This window comes from Zootermopsis nevadensis, unplaced genomic scaffold, assembly GCF_977971745.1.
Source record: "Zootermopsis nevadensis isolate Lab colony 2312 unplaced genomic scaffold, Znev_1.0 Znev_ptg000027l, whole genome shotgun sequence".
NCBI classification, from domain to species: Eukaryota; Metazoa; Arthropoda; class Insecta; order Blattodea; family Termopsidae; genus Zootermopsis; species Zootermopsis nevadensis.
This window is the reverse complement of record NW_028259159.1, coordinates 6,374,285-6,394,567: the sequence shown is the minus strand read 5'-3', so window position 1 is coordinate 6,394,567 and position 20,283 is coordinate 6,374,285. Positions and strand designations below refer to the sequence as shown.

General features: G+C 38.4%; 2 protein-coding genes across 3 annotated transcripts in view; one reads left to right on the top strand and one right to left on the bottom strand.

Moving 5' to 3' along the window:
* The window catches only part of Ubr3 (Ubr3 ubiquitin ligase), a 51,302-nt gene extending 34,772 nt beyond the window's left edge, over window positions 1-16,530 (top strand). Inside the window, exons 10-31 of the mRNA XM_022084445.2 lie at window positions 305-486; window positions 621-760; window positions 942-1,084; window positions 1,218-1,384; window positions 1,748-1,997; window positions 2,677-2,830; window positions 2,954-3,157; window positions 3,724-3,840; window positions 3,932-4,209; window positions 4,568-4,791; window positions 5,265-5,452; window positions 6,038-6,183; window positions 6,766-6,915; window positions 7,005-7,150; window positions 7,697-7,859; window positions 7,975-8,269; window positions 8,524-8,730; window positions 9,143-9,441; window positions 9,799-10,143; window positions 10,347-10,478; window positions 10,836-10,975; window positions 11,517-16,530. Of these exons, the coding sequence (XP_021940137.2) occupies window positions 305-486; window positions 621-760; window positions 942-1,084; window positions 1,218-1,384; window positions 1,748-1,997; window positions 2,677-2,830; window positions 2,954-3,157; window positions 3,724-3,840; window positions 3,932-4,209; window positions 4,568-4,791; window positions 5,265-5,452; window positions 6,038-6,183; window positions 6,766-6,915; window positions 7,005-7,150; window positions 7,697-7,859; window positions 7,975-8,269; window positions 8,524-8,730; window positions 9,143-9,441; window positions 9,799-10,143; window positions 10,347-10,478; window positions 10,836-10,975; window positions 11,517-11,634 (4,188 nt within the window). The 3' untranslated portion in view covers window positions 11,635-16,530. The remainder of the gene's footprint in view (window positions 1-304; window positions 487-620; window positions 761-941; window positions 1,085-1,217; window positions 1,385-1,747; window positions 1,998-2,676; window positions 2,831-2,953; window positions 3,158-3,723; window positions 3,841-3,931; window positions 4,210-4,567; window positions 4,792-5,264; window positions 5,453-6,037; window positions 6,184-6,765; window positions 6,916-7,004; window positions 7,151-7,696; window positions 7,860-7,974; window positions 8,270-8,523; window positions 8,731-9,142; window positions 9,442-9,798; window positions 10,144-10,346; window positions 10,479-10,835; window positions 10,976-11,516) is intronic.
* Window positions 16,531-18,143: 1,613 nt separating this feature from the next.
* On the bottom strand, window positions 18,144-20,269 carry LOC110839879 (small ubiquitin-related modifier). 2 transcript variants are annotated; one of them, XM_087356615.1, is made up of 4 exons: window positions 20,122-20,269; window positions 19,931-19,999; window positions 19,715-19,792; window positions 18,144-19,083 (listed from the first exon to the last, which is right to left on the bottom strand). In XM_087356615.1, the coding sequence occupies exons 1-4, from the start codon at window positions 20,134-20,136 to the stop codon at window positions 18,952-18,954; spliced, it is 294 nt and encodes a 97-aa protein (XP_087212741.1). In that variant the 5' UTR covers window positions 20,137-20,269; the 3' UTR covers window positions 18,144-18,951. The 2 variants fall into 2 exon arrangements, with proteins under 2 accessions (XP_087212741.1, XP_087212742.1); XM_087356616.1 differs by having other exon boundaries at window positions 19,931-19,993; window positions 20,122-20,210.
* Window positions 20,270-20,283: the final 14 nt, after the last annotated feature.

Sequence of the window (20,283 nt, the reverse complement as noted above, 5' to 3'; positions counted from 1 at the left end):
GCACTCCTACTTCGAATTCTAGAGAACTAGGGTTCTAAAATTTAGGTCCGGAGACTGGATATCCTTTCCCTCAAGGCAAATGACGGAATAATCTCTTGCACAAGGCCACGACAGCTTTTTCCCCCCAGGTTTTTATTCGGAGGACACAAATTATAAATTATGGTCATGTACGTATGATTTATTTTATTAGTGCACTGTTCATGAAAGATGGGGTGTGGAGGGTGAAAATGCATGGTAGTGAATGATGGATCAGGTTTGAATCACTGAGCTCTTTTGTATATACATGGAGTGTTTGTGTGTGCAGGTTGCGTTTTATGAAATCCTGAGGGACATGTGGGTGCGGAACGGCCTGCAAATCAAGGGGCAGGCCATGACATACGTCCAGTGTAATTTCTGCAACTCCATGGTAGATGCAGATTTGTACCTCTTGCAAATCTGTGCTACCCAGATCCCCCCAGAGATTTTCCTCACCACAGTCATCGACAAGTAAGTCACGCTGCCCTCGTTCTTGAGTTCTAACTGGTTTCCTCCCTTGCCCAATGCATAATTATCTGTGTAGAAAGTCAACATTTTGGAAATATTCATTTGTGGTGGTTCATTTTTGTTAATATTGTGCACAGGTTCCATGTTATGGAGTGGATGAGCCTGGCTCCCTGTGTGGTGAATGACGACTCATTCCAGGATGGGGAACATGACATCCCGATGCTGGAGAGCTGCCTTACATTCCTCGCGACGCTCATGAACATACGGACAAATCTAGGCGAGTCACGATGATAATGAAAATTTACTCTGAAATGAAGTAAGATTACCACAGATTCGTAAACTTTATATGGTACTTTTCTAATATTTGTAGTTTCAGGGAATTTGTGCATTCCTGTTCTTTTATCCATGAATTGAGTTAAATTAATTCATTATGTGATTCTGAGTTTGGTGACCTGCAGGTGTGAATGATACATCACTCTCCCAGCTGGAGATGGTGACTTTGCTATGCATGGGGGACAAGACCCACAGTCAACTAATAGAGTTGATGCCAGAGCGATGTGGTGCTGGCCAAAGCAGAGATTTTGAGGCTGTGTTGACTAAGGTTTGTATCTCATCGAACCAAGTATGTCGGACAAGATGCGCACGCGGTACGCGGCAAAGACATACCATGTGAGGAGTAGAGTTGGAGTTTTAAAATGTGTGGCTTTCAAGAAGGCACAGATTGTGTTTTACAGGTTGCAGACTACAAGGCCCCGAACCTTGAAGCCAGTGGCAACATGCAGCAGGGAATGTATGTCCCAAAACCAAACGTGTGGGAGGAGCTGTACGACCCAATACATGTCCTGTTGAGGGCCATCCATAGACGTGACTTCCAGACTTCCATGGACAGATTTACCGAATAGTAAGTAACATTTGTCAGTTACAGTTACCATTTAACCTTTCTGCATAGGATGATTTAAGAATCTCAGACCCTAACTTGTTGCAGTTTCCGCTGGTCACGCATTCACTTAACTTGTTCCGCCATTTACAACTAATAAATATCCATGATTTTTTACTCTGTTAAAAATTTATAGATGCATTAGATACATATGTCATCTAAAAGCATCGACTTCTGTCTCAAAGACTGTGTACTTAGAATTCATTTAGTCTAAAGACTGTTTGCAAAATGGATGGCACTCCACTTTGATGAATTGAAATTGGTTCTTGCCCATTCTTACATATCCTGTATATCGATTTGTGGGATTATTTAAATGTTTTATTTCAGTGTCCAGCAAGTTAGTAAGTTCAAGGGCAGCGGAACACCCTGGCCCCCATTTCGAATACCGGCACCTTGCAATCCAGCGTATGAAGACCCCAGGAAGCTTCTGTGTTCTAGAGTGTTCCATGCCATGGTGTTTCTTGTTCTCTACAAGGCTGTGCATGGACAGAATGTGTCGGAACATGTGATGGCTCTTGTTATATATCTTCTAGAGATGGCAGTTGAGTCAGCAGAACCGTTCGACCAGTGGAGTCAGGTACTTGTTGTGTTTGAGATAAGTATGTGCTGATTCTGAAGAGGGAGATGGATTTGTCAAATATCAAGTCAGTAAGATTACCGAGTAATTATTAAATGACACTTCCAGCAATCCTACGTCACAAATTTATACATACATCATTTTGTTATTGGTTGTAGCAAATTATAAAAAGTACAAGGTTGTAATTGGCTCTGGCAATGTAATATTCATACCAAATTTTGTGAAAGTCAATCAGTTCAGTAGTTGAAAGGGGAAGGGGGAGATACCATGGTGGTCTAATAATCCTACATTTTTGAAAAGAAGGTGGGCTAAAATCTCTGGCCATGCTGTGAATCAAACTCAAATTGTGTGACCTGTAACCATGTACTCCATTTCCTGACCTACCGTGACTCAAAATGTAAATACTGTATTAGAATAACAGTGAGGCAGTACATTTATGTAAAAGAGATGCCCAGAATCAAGACTGCAAACCGTTTCATCCACATAGAGAGAATTGTTTATAAAAATTATTTTCTGCTATAAAGATTTCTGTTATGTTGTCAGTTAAAAGTCATGTTAATTCCTGGTTTTGCTTCTATTTTATTCATGTATCCCTTTTCTGACTTCAGTCTGTGACACTTGTCAGCTGACTCAGTTCAGTTTGTTCATCAAAATTGTGCTTCGTGTGCGTCTCCTCCAGGTCTGTCCAGCTTCTCGACCAGAACCGAAGGAGATAAAGGATAAGGATCTGAATTCGTGGTATAAATCAGACTGGCTTTCCAGTAACCTGCGAACTGTCATCAATATGATTAAAGTGGAACCTGAACCAACAGTTGTGTTTGACAGTTCTGACAGTAAGTGGAAACACAATTTTGCCAAAGTGGAGAATGTAACTCGCATATATTTATAGACAACTTGGTACCACATGGGATACTTAACAGACAGACAAACAAACAAACATATGCATATGTTTGCAGGTGAAATAGAGTGGGAGACGTCAGAATTGGAGGGAGATATTTCAGATTTGCCGGTCAGTGCCGCAGTTGGTGGAACCGGTTCAGTGCTGATGGTGGAAGGGATACCAATACAATCATATGGCATGCACCAGTCATCTGGTGAGAATTATCATCTGGCCCTCACTGTCCCACAAGGGGAAATGGTGGTGGTGTCTTCCCCAGACAGTAAGTACAATGCACGCACCAGTGAGGAAAATATGGCTGGCATAGAATTACAGACAAGAATAAAGAACTTTTTTTAATACAATTTAGTTTTCATGGAGGAACTTTACATCAGAAGGTTTCATTTCTAAAGCTAATGAATTTATTTTACTGAAGTTTGATTTGTGGTTTCTGCACTAATTTTAACTTTAAACATTTTCTTTGATCTCGTGAATATTGAATAAGTGAAAGGAAGAATCACTTGTTACTCCAACTCTGAAATATTTGATTAGAATTTGCAGTCAATCATCATCAAGATTTGTCAGAATCATGCAAAATCTCAACATGTTTCAGAAATATGTGCACTCTGTTGGAGAACAACTTTCCACGAGGTTTCCACATTAAAATTATGTATTTGGTTCTTGTTTCCCTGATCTGATTATATGCCATACTTTTATTTTCCTGTCTTACACACTTCATTTTGAAAACTTGGTCCTCTTCAGTTTTAAATCTCTTGAAACTAATGTGAGAGACCTGTAACTGTAAATTGAGACAATTTTGAAGTTTTTAATATGCTGTGTTCTGTGTAGGTCCACGTCAAGACCAAGCAGCTCTGCCTTCCATACAACACCATCTAGCTGTACTGGCTGGCACTGAGATGGTTCCTGCTGGCTCCACCAGTAGTTCCAGTAGTAGCAGCAGTGCAGGCATGTAATTTGACCCCCTGAAATGTGCAGTTTGTCAGGCACCATTAAGTAAACAAGTAGTGAGCCTGTAATGAATAAATTATACTTTCAGGTACAAGCACTAGTCAGTCTGCTCTTCCCAGCATACCCCAGCATTTGGCACTCCTTGCAGGTACCGAGGTGGTACCAGCGAACAACCCCAGTCTTTCTGGTGCATCAACGACAGACTTGAGTGTTGAGACGAGCTACCACTATATGCCCAGCGCTTCACCTATAACATTGCATGGGGCACATCAACAGATGTCTCTAGCACCACATAACTCCTCTGAGGTCCTAATATCTTCATCTGGGTCTCGGAAAGGATTGCTCAAGAATAGAAGACGAGTAATGGTACTTTGCTTTCTTTGCATTTTAAGCGTAATATGAAGAAAGGTTTGGGTGTGGCGAGAATCAGTATGCATCTGTTGGCTTAAATTGAAACATTGCAAAAGGTTTTAGGTTCTCACAGTGGCAAGAATAAAGATGGCTGTCTTCCAGATTGTAACGCCGTGCGTTCCGGCAGAAATTTACTGATGTTTCAGAGGTACTTGCTGCCTCCATCATTGCCCTGATGATGGAGGCAGCAGACGTTCATAAACTTCTACCATCAAACGTGCCACTACAACCCAGAAGACAGCTATCTTCACTATAGTACTCTATAATCATGCACGTATGTTCCTGTAAAGTACATGGATTTGATTTATTCCAGGCTGGTACATCTGTCTACCCAGATAAAGTAGAAGTGAATGAAAGCATTATCTCTCTCCTTCTGAAGCTCCATTCCCATCTCTCTGGTAACCCAGACAGCTATAATCCTGATGAACCTTCCAGTAGTAGTAATTTTGATCCATCAGTTGATAGCCGGATAGGGGATGGCCCTTATTTTGTTGCAAAACTGCTGCAGCGGATATCATCGTTGGACTCGCTATGCAGGTGTGTGTGTGTGTGTGTCGCTTTTTTCATTACCACTGTATTATTTAGGCAGATTTATGAAGTGATGAATACTGTCATGTAAAATAAATATAAAGTTAATATGTAGCAAGTAAGGTGAACGCAATTGTTTCTTCATATATGCATTTCCAGTTTAAAGCGATTGAAGAATATGTCCTGCTATTTTACGTCAATTCGTGCTAATTTTTACATGATTGTGCAGTTGTTAACAGTTATCATAGTGGATGATGGTGTCGTGTTGCTGCACCTAGCAGTGAGCGATGTTATTTGAATAGCACAGAAGCAGCTGAGAATGCTTTGTCTTGGTCTTATTCCAGCGACTCATCTGCTGCATTGTTCCTCACATCATTTGTTATGGATGTTTTATTCTACAAAGATTATATCCAGTACAGTTAAGGGTTAGGAACGTCTGTCATATGTTTAATAGCTGTCAAGGTGACTGTACTGTCTTTTAGGGAAAACATACAAGAGACACGGCATCGTCTGTGGCCTCAGAAGCAGGAAGAAGGGGAAGAGGAACAGAGGGAAAAGGAAGCAAAGGAAAGAGAAGACAGAAGACGGAGGGCCAAGGAGAGGCAGCAGAAGCTTATGGCGGAGTTTGCCTCAAGACAGAAACTGTTCATGGAGAAAGCTATGGAGACAGGTACCTGGCATAAGCCATTATACTCAGACGAACAGTTATGTTTCGTGGTGAAACGGTAGTCTCAAAGGGTGACCTATATGAGCACAAAGAGACTACCATAAATAGCCATAGCTACTCCACCTAAATGAATTCACACTTTCATGTGTTGCGCTACATGGTTTCTGACATACTTTCTGTTGAAGAAATATCAGATTTAATATCTTTTTTAGTTTTAATTTTGAAAGTAATACACCATTAATCACAGTTTATGCAAAGAAACAGTTGAAGATGCATGTTTTGCTGCTTTAATATCTTAATTATTTGAACACAGTGCATTACAACATTCATTCGCACTAAAATAAAGTGTTTGTAACTTGGATTTAGACGTACACCAAGATGTGATGAGATTTGAAGATGTTGGAGAATTAAAATTAATTGTATTTGGAACAACTAAAATGTAATGCATGAATAATTCTGATATGCCGTGTAAGTTTGTTGGATAATCACTTCTGAAAAACTATTTATTATATCTAGACCTTAATGTTAGAAGTTTTGTAGCTTCCCCACTCGATGGTGGGCTTTTAAGTCTCCAAATGATTGTTGCAGATGAGGAAGGTTTGGCAGGAATGGATTGGAATGAGGAGGAGGGAGCCTCATTACTGGCTGCACGACGAGAATACGACTGTGTGATATGTAGTCAAACAACAACTAGCGCCGAGGATAAGCCAATGGGTCTTGTTGTCCTAGTGCAAGTCAGTATTACTCAGCGCATATATTATTTATTACAGGTTTTCTTGTCTGTTGATAGGTAAATTGTGTACAAAATACAATTTATGTCTTTACTGTCATTATTCTTTCAGGTACTAGGTTCAGAGCCTGTTGAATTTTACAGCAGGTTTTCAAACTTTCAAGACCTTGTGTCATATTCACCCTTGTCGACTCACAGGCCACTGGGTTATAAATGAGAATATTTGATTCAAATTTTATGGCAATTTATTAAGACTGTTACTAACTACAGCAAATGGGTTCACACATTATTCAATAATTTTCTTTGCCAGGATCAGTTACTAGGGAGAAATTCTGACACCGCAATTTGCTTGATCAGTTTTCCAATACCAGTTTAAATTCTGTTGTTGCAGTTTGCATGCGTCCCTCCCAAGTTAAATTTTAGGTTCTCACAGGGCTGAGTGTGAAGATGGCGGCCGTCTGGAATATTGCACAATGTAGTTTTATAGAAGTTGACTGACATTTCAGACATGTGTATGACCCCCATTGTCAACCAAGAAGATTTGGACCAGTCATGCTGCTAATAGAATAAATTATTTTTAAAACAGGCAACAAGTATCTTAGGCCACAAGCGGCGGAATGCAGAACAATCGATTCTACCGACAAGCGAAGAAGAACGTCAGAATCTGCGGAGAGATGACAGTCTGGCAAGTGAGTTTGACCGCCATGTGGAGGAACTCGGTCGCCAGTTTAATCCCGTAAGTCGAAAACAGGACCTCGTTTAGCATGGACCCAGGATTTTTATGACGGAATTACAGGAAATATTGAATCTGTGTTGCTGTTGCAGTTGTCATGGCTGTTAGCAGTGAATCTTGGTTGGGAGGGTGGTGTTCATGTGCAGACCTGTGGTCATCACTTACATTTGGACTGCCTCAAATCATATCTCAAATCCTTGCGCGGCCAACAACGGCAGCAAAGCCTAGCTGTTGACAGGTATGGTTTGGGCCCGTGAACCTGTTCATTCTGCACTCATATTGTGGGGGAAAATGTTACAGTCTTCTATGAAACTCTGCCACTTACAAATCATAGAAGTTATGACATAGATCAGGTTACTGGCCTCATACCACAAGATCCAGGTTCAGTCCCAAGGCAACCCCATGTGGAATTTGTGCTGACAAAATCAGTCATGGTGGTTTGAAAGAGAGGATAAAGACATGCCGTAAATAAGAAGCTTTAATGGCAAATTGTACAGTGTCTTCAGTGTGAAACTGAAATAAAGTGTTATTTAAAAATGAAACATGTTACAAAAGCTGTGGAAAGTGTCAGTGCGCAGCTGTCTTTTACTCTCATATTCTGTCCCATTGTCTGAACTTATTTTTGTCTCAGATACATATTTAGATTCATGTATGAAGTTTTAGCAGAGTGAGTTATTCTATTTGTATGAAAAGTCAATTTATAAGTTTGTTATACAATGATTATGGTTCTCAAAACAAGCGAATTTGAAGGTGATACAAATTATTATTCATCTGTTGTTGACAGGGGGGAGTACTGGTGCCCTCTATGTCGGCAGCTTGCTAATTCAGTGCTGCCATTGTCTCCGCAACTTGGTGAGGGCACAGCCATTGTCAGATCTCGACCAGCCAGTTTGCCTTCCATAGTATTTGAACTCACCAACTTGTTGACAGAAAATCCACCTAATCCAGTAAGTGTTTTTTGAAAACTTTGCTGTCAGCATGCTCAGCATTTATCAGAGTGTCTCTTATAGTAATACCTCGTATTTATGTTCCCGGAATGTACAGAGTATTTCGGTGCTTCAGGTACCCTCATCTTTAGCAGACGCAATGGCAAAGGCAATGGAAGATATGACTAATGGCACTCACCACAAGTTTAAACAGAAAACTTCTTCACCTACACCACAGAGTTTGTTCCTGTTTGTAAGTTCCATTGCAAGGACAAACCTGGAGGTGGAGCTGGTTCAAAGAGGAGGTTCACTTGTTACCTCTGCGAGCAGTTCTGGGCATACGTCTGGCAGCAGTTCTGCCACCGGACTTGCCAGCAGTACCGTCTCTGACAACACTCTGATACCACTCAAACATAAACGCTCATGTATAGGTGAGATCTTAATTTTACTTGAGTTTGATGACTTTATGTACCTCTTCGAATGTTTCAGTATCATAATCTGATAGGACTGATGTCTGTGCTATGTACCAGTTCCATTCACCTCCAATTCTCATAACCTATTGTCCTAATACGAATTATAATATTAGCCTTCCATCTCTCTTAATCTTTGAAATATCTTGTTTTCCATAAAGGTGGGGAATTTCTTGACTATCCAAGTGACTGTAGCTTTTTGAATCTTGTTACAGTGCCCCTCCTGCATGTATTGGCAATGCATGGCCGTCTGCTAGCGCGTTGGCCAGCCTGGCATATGTGGCAACAAGTGGCAGGAATCAGATCTGAATCTAGGGCCGTAGCTCTTACGCCATATGAGAAGGAGGTGCCTCTTCTGCTACGAGATCCTACTGCACTTTTAACACAGTTTATTCTACTGCTCCCACTTCACTTAGATCAAAGTAAGTGAGTTACAAAACTTTGGAAGAGAAATGCTAACATTTCCCTGTGGTTTCATATACTGTTTCTTAAATGGAGAAACAGTCTTTCCATAAGCTACTGGTACTTGGTTAGGTATGAGCTGGGGTAGCTCAGTGAGTAGAGTGTCTGACTATGAACTGGATGACTGGAGTCCCTGGCAGTGTCAAATGATTTTTCCTCTAGCCTCCTCCTTCTTGGTCACTAGAAAACTTCTTACCCTGCAGCAATTGTTTTCAAGAGTCCGAACACTGAATAGATAAATGGAGCTGTGTCCACGCTGCCAGGTGTATGGTTAAGTCCCTTAAATTCACGGTCTTTTCTGTACATCAGCCTGTAGGTGCAAGCTTAGTTGCATGTCTCAGTTTAATGGAGGTTTTGTATATTATTTCACAGCTTACTTCTCGTGTATTGTCAAAGTGTTGTACAACCTGCTGTACTTCCAAGTGGTGGCACAGCTGAGCTGTCACATGACAGAACAGGAAAGAGCCCAGTGGCATCCCTCTGACAGTGAACAGTCAAGCAGTTGTGGAAATATGATGTCACTGGATGAAGTGATGGCTCTCGTTATTGGGCTTCTTGAGGAGACTCACTTATACCAATTGGAGGACTTGAACTGCAGTATTCATGAGGGTGAGATGGGATCCAGCATGGCTGTATCATTTCAGGGCAACAGGGACAGAGTGGAGCTGCAGGTTTGTGTATGCTGTTTCCTTTCATTTTGGTCTTAACACAACATTCATGTTATCATTATCAGCCACTGGCTTTCGTGCATCATGGATCATCTCACGACAGAGCCCGCTCAGTTGATGAAAAATTGGTAGGTACACTTTCAGAACATCCTTAGCTATCTAAAAGTTATCCTCAGACCACGTTTAAGATACACGTTCACAAATTGTGTAATTAAAAATACATTCATTATCATGTTACTGAGCATATTGGTATAGCAGTAAAAATCAAAAGGGCCCAGTTCAGATCTTTGCCAAGTCACTGGTTACCACTGCTTACCTAAGTAAGCTAAGGAACACTCAAAACCTTGTTTCACTCTACAGGTGCAACAGCTGTGTTTACCTTTCCTGCGGATAGCAGCTCTTTTACGCCACCATCTGTACAATCAGGCCCTCCCAGATATCACCACTGAGCAGTCAGAGTTTGTGCGGCTCGTGTACTACTTGGAGTTGGTTACTGAAGGGATGGACTGGCGTCTTTTTAATGCAGCTGTTGCTCTCAACTGGCCCACTGCTGGCAATGAAACGGGTCATGCCTGGTGTGGGGAGCTAGTTGTCTTTGTAAATCGTAGCCAGATTTCAGCACGTAACCTTCTTATTGATCAGCACCTCACGTGGCATCAGCCTCGGCTACTTCGGTTACCTTACCTGTATGATAAGATATTTCAGGTATGTTATCTTCTTGCTGTGTTGCCTGGGCTTAAGCCTCTCAAGAATGAGGTTTTTTATCCTGTTCTTAGGTGCAGAAATTCTTGATATCTTTAAATATGATGACTTCATGTTTGTGTGGTTTCTTTCTGCTCACTGTTCTGTACTGTCACCAGCCTTTCTACAGAAGTGTTGCACATTAATATATGTCTTTTTTTTTTCAGTATTACCATCGCAGGCAGTGCAACCAATGTCATTCAGTACCACGTGAGGCCAGTATTTGTCTGCTGTGTGGAACGTTGGTCTGTCTTAAGGAGGCGTGTTGCAAGCAGTCAAATGTGTGTGAAGCTGTGCAAGTACGTGTTATAGCAGTTGTTTGTATAACTACGCGGAAGGGTGCTTCTTCCTTTGAACCTTAGTTTACTGTCGTGAATTCAGAAACAGGTTACTGTCTTGAAAAATTGTCTGATGCCACTAGCCATTTAATGACATCTAAATTATTTCATCCCTTCATTTATGCACAATTCTGTCCCATTGATCAGTCTGTCAAAATCTGGAAGCTTCACTTGTACTATTATTTATGAAAATGTCCATTATATAAGATGTTACTGTCCATTTGACGTATCTGTATAAGTGAAACATTTTATTAAAAATTCTTGGTTGGCCTTTGGTGATGAAAGATTGCTGTTATAATGTCATGTGTCATATTCTAGCATGCTATCGACTGTGGAGGGGGCACTGGAATGTTCTTAGTGGTGACATCGTCGTACATAATTGTGATCCGAGACAAGCGTGCCTGTCTGTGGGGCTCTGTCTACTTGGACAGCTTTGGGGAAGAGGACCGTGAACTCAAGTAAGATTTTTTATAATTGCAGCGTGTACATGCATACCAAAAAGCTTCATGGAGCAGAGTCCTTAATAAGCTCATAATATGCTCATGTAGTCAAGAAATTCTCTGCCTTTTATGGAACCTGAAGATTTGTTACCGTGTTCACAAGAACCTGCCACAGTCCCTATCCTGAGTCAGATGGATCCAGTTAACACCCTCCAATCCTATTTCTGTAATATCCGTTTTAATAGTGTCTTCCCACCTGTGCCTAGGTCTTCCAAGTGTTCCTTTCCTTTCAGAATTTCCAGCCATATTTTATATATATATCTCATTATCCTTATGCCCCACCCATCTCATCCTCCTTGATTTGGTAATCCTAATATTTTGTGAAGAGTACAAATTATGGATTTTCTCCAGCCTCCTATCACTTCATATCTGTAGTGAGACCGGCTGTGCAGTACTATAAGCCATAGATTTTTTTTTCCAAATCAAACAACATATTCCTAATCAAGTAAGATGCAAAATATAATTTGTTTAAATCGTGTCACTGTCTTCTTTTGTTCAGGCGTGGTAAACCACTCTACCTCAGTGCTAGCCGTTATCGGCTGTTAGAAGAACAGTGGCTTTCCCTTCATTTTGACCACACGAACAAGAAGTGGATATGGCATCGTGACGGACTGTGAGATAGACATAGCTATATTAGCAAATGAAGTAAGTTTGTGGAGTGCTACATCAATCACGTCTCTGACTTCATCAGCCACCAGATTACTGGTCAAAGAACCACCAGTCTCTTTCACACCAAATAAACACAGCCCTATAAGGATACAGAGCCAGCCCGACATGTTTCACACTCGTACAGGTGGGCTGCATGAGTTGTATGCCAGAACAAATTTCAGAACAGGAGGTTTTCAGAGAGTGAATGTTGAATTATTCTTTCTACCAGGGTGTATCTGTGGATTTGTAAATCTGTTTTGACTTTGAAGAGGCAGATTATAGTTGTCTGTATTATCAGTCCACATTTCTTGCTTTGTACTTACAAAATTATGAATGTTTATCCCCACTTACTGCAAAACCTATCTCTACAGGTTATGCAGGAATTGCCAATCTGTAAACATATAAATGTAATGACAGTGAGCTGCATGGCTTGGGGTTCAGTTCCTGGCAGGAGCAGTTTTTATCTTCACCAGCTCATCAAGACTGATCTGTGCATCCTGTCTAGAGGTACCAGGGGACTGTCTCTCTGGAAGTAAAGTGGTTGTGACATGAAGCTGATCACTGGCATTCATTAGTACCTGGATTAAGAATGTGTGAAGCATTACTGCCATTCTCCCATGTATCCTCATGGTGGGATGCTTGAACACGGGAAGAAATCTTTATTTTACAGAGAGAAGTCTGTGCCCATTGTAAGAAGAAGGTGTAAAAATTAACCATGACTAAGCAGCTTATGCCATATTGTCTCATTTGGTTCATTGGTCATTGGTGGAGTTACACTTATAAGTTTGGCAGCTTGATATTACCTGTCATTCACAGTGATGATCACTGATGATGATTGACTGTAGCAATGAGAAAATTCACTTCTGTTCTGATCGCTCTGTGGTCTACACACGCCATGTAAGCAGTTGAGGGTTGAACATTATTTGCGGTGAAGATTATCTGTCATCGCTTTTTATCAGGTCCTGGATAATTAATGGGGAACAAGAATGAACTGTAAAGAAAACTGATGATTCACTAAAGGTAAGATCAGAAACACACTGCTGGTGAATAAATGGAATGAGCTGCATAATATTCATCTAAATTGGATTGATATGACAGTCTTTTATAATCCAAGACAATAACACTATATTGTTGCATTACATTCCTTATTTATGAATTTATATTTTGAGACAGGGAACTGGTCATCTGAGGGCAAAGATCGTCAAAAGTCAAAGGATTCCTTGTTATTTTCACAGTGTGCAGGTATTTTTGCACGGATATCACAGTCTAGACTTGAGGTTATGTCTGCTGTGGTTCACAGTTCACATGAATTTATATGTCCAACCTGCCAGAATTCTCATTCATTCTATTAGTGAAGAACAGTATCTTCCCTGTGGATACTTCCCTCTCATAAATGGATCTCTTCATCTCGCCTGACAGGCAAAGGCCAGCCATACCTGGAGCATTTACTACAACATATATCGAGACACTCGGTTATGTTCATTTTCGTGGTATTTCACAAAGAGAAAAATGTGTGAATTCAGAAACAAGCCATGAATAAAAAAAAATCACTGATATCAGACCTGCCACAAACTATTGCATATATTTATGAGAATGTCATATTTTTCGGGCTGTAAGGTGCATCCAGATTTTTTAAGGAGATTTTAGGGGGAAATAACATGCTATGCCTTCAGTCTTCGACCTGCGTGCAGATTTTAGATACCATTTTCCAGTGGGGGGGGGGGGGTGTATATGACTTATCCTTTGTAAAATATGTTAATTTGTGACCAAGCAATGTGAAGTAATATTTGTGAGTGCAAAGTTGTGAGTTTGTGTTTGATTTCAGTGCTGTAATGTTTGTATTGTGTGTCTACGAATAATCTTGTTATATTTGGATTCAGATCTCTGCATTTGATGACAGCCAGTGATAGGTTATCCCAAGTGCAGAGTTTTATCAGTGCCACATAGTCCCATGAGGAACACATTTCAAAGTCAAAAATTATGTGAAGTTTTTTCTTGGAATGTTCTCTTCTTTTCTCATTTCTCCACTCTTGTTAAGTTTTCATCTGTCATAAAATTCAAACATGGGTCTGCATACAGCATATTTTTCAAAGTTGTGTATATTTGTCACTCTGGGATACTAGTGTTCTTTCTCATTGGCATGAAATCGGCAGGAGCTTTATCTTTCAATATTATTGCCTCCTTGCATATTATACGAACACTAGATTTAGTATCACAAGCTTCTTGACATTTTGAGAAATAAGTGTAATTTGTTGTTCTTAAAATGTGTATTTTGTAAAGAAATTATTTAATAATTGTGTGATTGAATTCAAAGATTTTAAGTCTCTGCTGTCTCAACTCACACAACTTTGCAGTGACAGATTCAGAATCTGTTGTGTATTTTCATATTAAATTATACAGCCCAAACATTTATTACATCTACAGCAAAAGTTGCCACTGGGCCCTAGTGGGATAAAATATTAAAACATCTTGCAGAAACAGAAAATGAGGGTGTAGTCTGGATTCAAGTAGTTCATGATAGGGTGCACTGTAAAATTTTATAAAAGTAGTGATGAATCTTGAGGTTATTTAATCCTTCAGTCATACCTGGTCCATACCACATATAGAGACTGGCACTGAAAGGTTAAACATAGGCAATTTCTTATCGAGGTGAACAGCCGAACCACGTAATTTAGTATTTGAATGTCAGTCCCTACATTTACAATCTGTGTGTGTGTGTTGAGTACCAGTTGAAATAGAAATTGAGTGATTGCCTTTTATGGGTAGTTTCTTATCCCCTTTATGTATGCAAAGGGTTTTTCAGATATTTTTTTATACCAAACATGTGTGACATCATATTGGGTGCCATATCTTGTGGTCTGAGTCAAAAATTAGTTTCCACACTGCATAAAAAAAATCTAAAAATTTCAGGATCATTATCACCATGAGGGCTTTAAAGTTTCAAATTAAATAACTCTTAATACTTCAGAACAAATATGAATTTAAAAACTGCATAGTGTAAAATGACAAACAGGAAAATTAACTTTCAGTAGTAAGTAATGGAAAGTTTGAGATTTAGTGTTTAACCTGAGAGGGAAATTTTTCTTGCCTATTCTCCATTTTTAGTAAAACTTGGGACATATATGTAGTGTGTGTGTGTGTTTGTATATATATTTCTTCATTACATTTAAGTATGTTTTGTCCTAAAAAAATCCAGTTCATGGCAGAAAATTCTGTGCCACCCAGAGAGATGGTTCCATTTACATTTAAATTCTCAAGTATTTGGTAACTTCATAATCGACACTGCCCATAACATTGTGAACTCACGTTGCAGACCAAATAATGATTAAAGTCTATGCAAACAGATCAGTCATGTTTAAATTTGCCTGAATTTAGAGTAGTTTTATTTTACTTATATTCACATTTCCTTTATCTAAATTTAGTCGGAATGTTGTCAGAGTGCTGCATACAAGTAATTATACGGTAATTATATGAGTGCATAGTATTTTGCAAAACAAAAGTACATAAAAATGTATTTCAGTCATAAATGAACATTTATTTTTGCACAAATTTGTGCAGGAATCCACCACAATTAAGAGTGTAAGTTCTTTTGTGTTTGCATATACTTCATATTGAAGTGCAGTGTTGTGATTGCTCGTTATCAATCACGTCCAGTAAAAGTGTTTGATGTGTTTGCTCAGGCTACTTCGATTCATTTACAGTGTTCGTTAAAAAATTGTTATCATTCTTCATTAACTTGTCTTATTTGTACAAAAAATTACTTGGCCAATGTCAGAAATATCATCAGTATAAGAAACTCTGTAATTCAAATATCTTCTGTTGTGGGTGTTAAGTATTGTTAGTGTAAGTTGCAGATCTACTGTTCTGGATTCTTAATAAAGGCCACACGTCGTTATGAAGAGATCCATGTATGGTGGGGAGCGTCATGTTAATCTGTCAAGCAGTTAAATATATTTGTAATCAATTGTTGGGTATTTTGCATTAAGTAACAAATGTAATCCTTTCAGCATTATTTGTTTAAAGAAACGTGTGGAAGATGTGTACTGACAACCACGCAGTGCACACATTTAAATTATGGCTCACTGCTAAATATTAAGCACTTTCCCTGATATAATATAGATGACTTATGTTACTTGTACTGTTGAAATGCACTCGGTTCTGCTTTGCAGGTGATGAAGACAAACCATATTTTATGTAACACCACTGGATAATAAGAATGTTGATTATGATAATAAATATTCATCAACCAAGGTCTATGAAATTCTTGTCCTTAGATTTTCATGCTGGAGTTCAATGTATAGCTTCAGATTCTGGGTGTGAGCTGCATCGATGTGACTGGCACCCAAAAGTCAAGTTATAAAAGTTCTGTGTAGTATTTGTCATGATATATTGAGCCATAGTTTTATTCTGTGATGGCACAACAGACTGATACATTTGCTCGTATGAAACAAATGAAATTCCCTACTTTTACCAATCTCTCCATTACATCAAAAATGCATCTTTGTATATACTGTACCTTATAATGCCAATTATTACTTTCTAACCCAATTAGCAATGTTAATACTTCAGACCTTTAGAAGACTATAACTGATTTGAGATTGCAAATTTATGTTTATAATATGAATAAACTACAGGGGAGCTGAGTTTGTTTATAATACATATTGAAGGAATAATGTAGGAAAACTTTGTGTTTATATGAGACAGGGATTGTTATTTTACTGGTCAGGACTAGATAAATAAATAAAATTCTATGTTACAGATTTTAAAAATATATTTTCACTTTTTGGTGAGAATTGTACAGTCTATTTGGTTAGGAATATCAAGAAATAAAGGACCTTTCAAATAAACAAAAAATTCAAAGTGTACTTCATCATTTGTTGCCAAAATGTTTAGTTTCCTCACATCCTCTTATTGTACCTTTTAGAAGACATTTAATTTATCCAATCCATAGTTGCACTTAATGACACATTCATATAATTGTTACGTGTATATTTTCAGGGGAACATGTTTCCAGAAAGGAAATGTTATGATCAAAGAAAGTAATGTTCATACAATTTTTCCAGTGTTTATCCTTATGCTTATACAAAAGATTCATATTCTTTACGAACAATCTAGTGTTCATTGATAAACTGCAATGCAGCTATCACTTCTAACCCCCTGGCAGAAACTGCATGAATCAGCCACCCAGTGCTTCATGATTTAACCCATTACAAATGTCGCTCAAGAACAATAAAATCAACTTACCTACATTATAAGAAATGCTGAATATGATGTCCCCTGTGACAGTTGCATTGCAGTATATCAGTAAATGCACTGTACTACATAATGTGAAAGAGGATACTTGTATTAACTGTCTTTTGAAGATGGCCAACTACACAGTAAAACAGCCATCGCAATGAGAACTTAAAGCCTTGGAAAGTGTCTTTTGTCTGCAGAGTTGCATTTCAAAGTAGGCCAAGATAAACTACTTGCCATGCTTTCTTACCAAAATTGTTTTCAACTAAAAGTGACAAAGTGATCACTTTCTTTGGTTTTTGATGGATGACTTTTTGGTTTGCATACGTATGGTATGTTCACAAGGAAAATGTATTTATTGCCAAAAAGTGATCATTCCTTCAGTTTTTTAATTCAGTGCTTTCACAATGTGCCACATCTTTAGTACCAGTGTTTACAGATTTTGCTAAAGATAGGTATAAGCCCTTAAAAACTGAAGTAGCTGAAATAAAATCATTAAACTAGCACTGTGATTTAATGACCATTGGCCCAGCCTGGGTATAAAAATGTAGTGGTTGTTGGCTCTTTGTGTGAATGCCAAACTCTGCAGTGCGCAGTCACAAGCTAGTAGTCAAGAGTACACGCAAGCATGTCGATACATGTTGCTTAGTGGCAGGTGATTCACTCACAAGCTGACTAGCAACACACATAGCAAACATGACTGTCATCCAATGCTGTTTTGAGGCAGACAGCACTGAACACTGATCCAAGGAATCATGAGAACAGTTTGGACCATATTTCAAGAATGAATGCTCAATTTCATGTATGGGCCGACTTTTATAATCTGAATTCTGAAGAGCATTCATCCTACTTAATAGTGTGTTCAAAATGTCTTGCATCTTTGTGGACATATATGTTAATTTTAAAGTTGTCACATCTGATATTGCAACGTGAAAAACCAGTATCTATAACATTATTCTGTCATAACATCCCTCCACGCCAGTTCAATCCTATCCACTTTATGAAGTTTTCTTTCCTAAAAGTGCATGTTAGTACTAATCCTCCCACTATTGAGGAAAGACTTCTGAATGTAGCAAATGGTGTATGCAGTGTCTCGAACAAATTATTCTGTATTCTGCCAAACATTTATACCACATAAAATTAATGCACTTATGTCAACAGCATTCCTTCCAGCCATTAAATAGACTTAACATTTTCTGCTCCCAATGAGTTTCCAAGTTGAAAATAATTATTTAAACCCTCATCATCAAAAGTGCTTTAATACAAAATTTCACATTACAAACAATTCCTGTTCTCAGATCTACTTACTTAAGAAAGGTACATTGAGAAAGTTAAACATGCTTTATTAAACACAAAAAATACTAATTCAGAAAATGTTAGAGAATCCAAACCTGTTTAGAGACCCAAATGATTTATCAGTGTTGAACATAAGCCGCCTACATCTGAATGTGTATAAGTAACACTCAAATCTAATGTGCATTGGTTTTGAAAATGAAAACTCTTTCTTTGAAACTCTCAAGACTTTTATCACTAATTAAATGTAATTGTCTATTTGGTAAATTACAGTTATGTTTTCCTCTTCCCCCCCCCACACAACAGATAATTAAAACACTGATTAAGAAATGAAATATAAAAAATCACATACTTTCCACAAATACCACATTTTGTAAAATTAAAAAAGCATGTCTTCAGCAAGCCTGAAGTTTACAATTCTGTTAACCTTTCTACAAAATATAATTCGTATCTGCAAGTAACAAAGTATTGTAACTTAAAGTATATTTTCTACACAAACTAAGAAAATGTGCAGAATATACTTGACAATCCAAACAATACTTCAATGTTGCAATGTTGAAAAAAGAAGAAAAAACACAATTAAATGACAAGGAATGTGAATAACACTTAACTGGCATTAGTTTAAATTGGGGGGGAGGGAGGCAAGTCCACAGTATCTAGCACTCTCTCTCTGATGTTTTAAACCTGTGAAATATAAAATTGGCCACACCATGTTTCAGGCCCAAATATGTTTTCACTTTCATGTCATGTAAGATCATTCAAAAGCCTCCTGTTTGCTCTTGGTACACCTCAATTACATCATCATTCTCCATCTCCAGCTGTTTTGGCGTTTCATCATCATTTATTCGTCGCCCATCAAATAAAAACCTAAGTGACGTGACAGGAACACCCTGTGAACAATAGACTGATTTTGTCATAGTCTGACAGCATGTAACACTTCTTGGTATTATAGTTTCCCAAAAACATGAGTAGAGTATACACATATATGGAATATTAACCTTGTTATCAATTCCATGTGCCGTGTTTACAAGGGGAACCTAGTGTGGCCTACACACAACACCTACACTAGATTCACTAATGTCAATACTAACAAATGTAATTGTTTAGTTTATTGAAATGTTGATAATGTGTATATACAGATATTTTGGCCATTCTTGTGTTGAACACATACTACTGTGCAATATTATTACAAAAACAAACAGTGCTAAATGTAGAATCCTCCCCATGCCTACACACACCATACATAATTGACATATAAAGGGCTGGGGGTAACACTACACATATACATAAACTTCGCATCACAGCTTCACACTCAGGCTGTAACTGGACACAACCCCATCACTCTGGATATACCAGCAAGGAGGAAAATTGTATTAACATTAATAACTATGCTGATGGTCACCAATATTAAACTTCCCGATTATAAAAGAACAAAGATCAGCCGCAAATAACATACAACTCAGATTTACATCAATAAATATGAATAAAAAGTTTCAATTATAGGAAGGTACCATAACTCACCACGCGTTCACTGTATGACTTTTTCAATTTCCCCATCTGGGTAGTCATCTTAACTCTGAAATGTATTTCGTTAGAATCCTGAAAAATGAATTCGTAACACAATAAACCAATACCTCTTTAGTCTTACAAAAGCTAATAATATTGCCAAATAACAAACTCCAATAAGTGGTCCATATATACAAATAGAATAAAACAATATATAACCAATTTACTTACATTTCCAACGACTTTCAACTTGATGTATTCTGAATTTGCGTCCCCTGGACCGGCGTCAGGTTTCTGTTCCTGAAAATTATGTTCTAATTATGCACCTGTTTTCAAAACCATATAGAGTAGCTTTTGTTTTCGAAATTACTACTTTGAACAAATTTACAGAGTACAAAACATACAGTTATGAACATTTTTACCTGATTATCAGACATCTTCACCAGCACGCGCCACTGTTACCTTAAGTACCCAATATGGCGCCAAGCTTTGTCAAAATCACAGCCCTCTAAAAAGGTCTTTCGAAAAAAAATGGCGACGTGCTATCAAGTACATTTAGAAAAGTTAAGCACAATTCATGGTTA

Bases quoted from the DNA above. Each gene is read 5' to 3' on its own strand.
- LOC110839879 (XM_087356615.1), bottom strand. The intron at 19,793-19,930 runs GTAAGTAAATTG...TTCATTTTTCAG, and splicing joins AGTTGAAAGTCGTTGGAAAT to GATTCTAACGAAATACATTT. The intron at 19,084-19,714 runs GTGAGTTATGGT...TATTGTTCACAG, and splicing joins AGTCATACAGTGAACGCGTG to GGTGTTCCTGTCACGTCACT.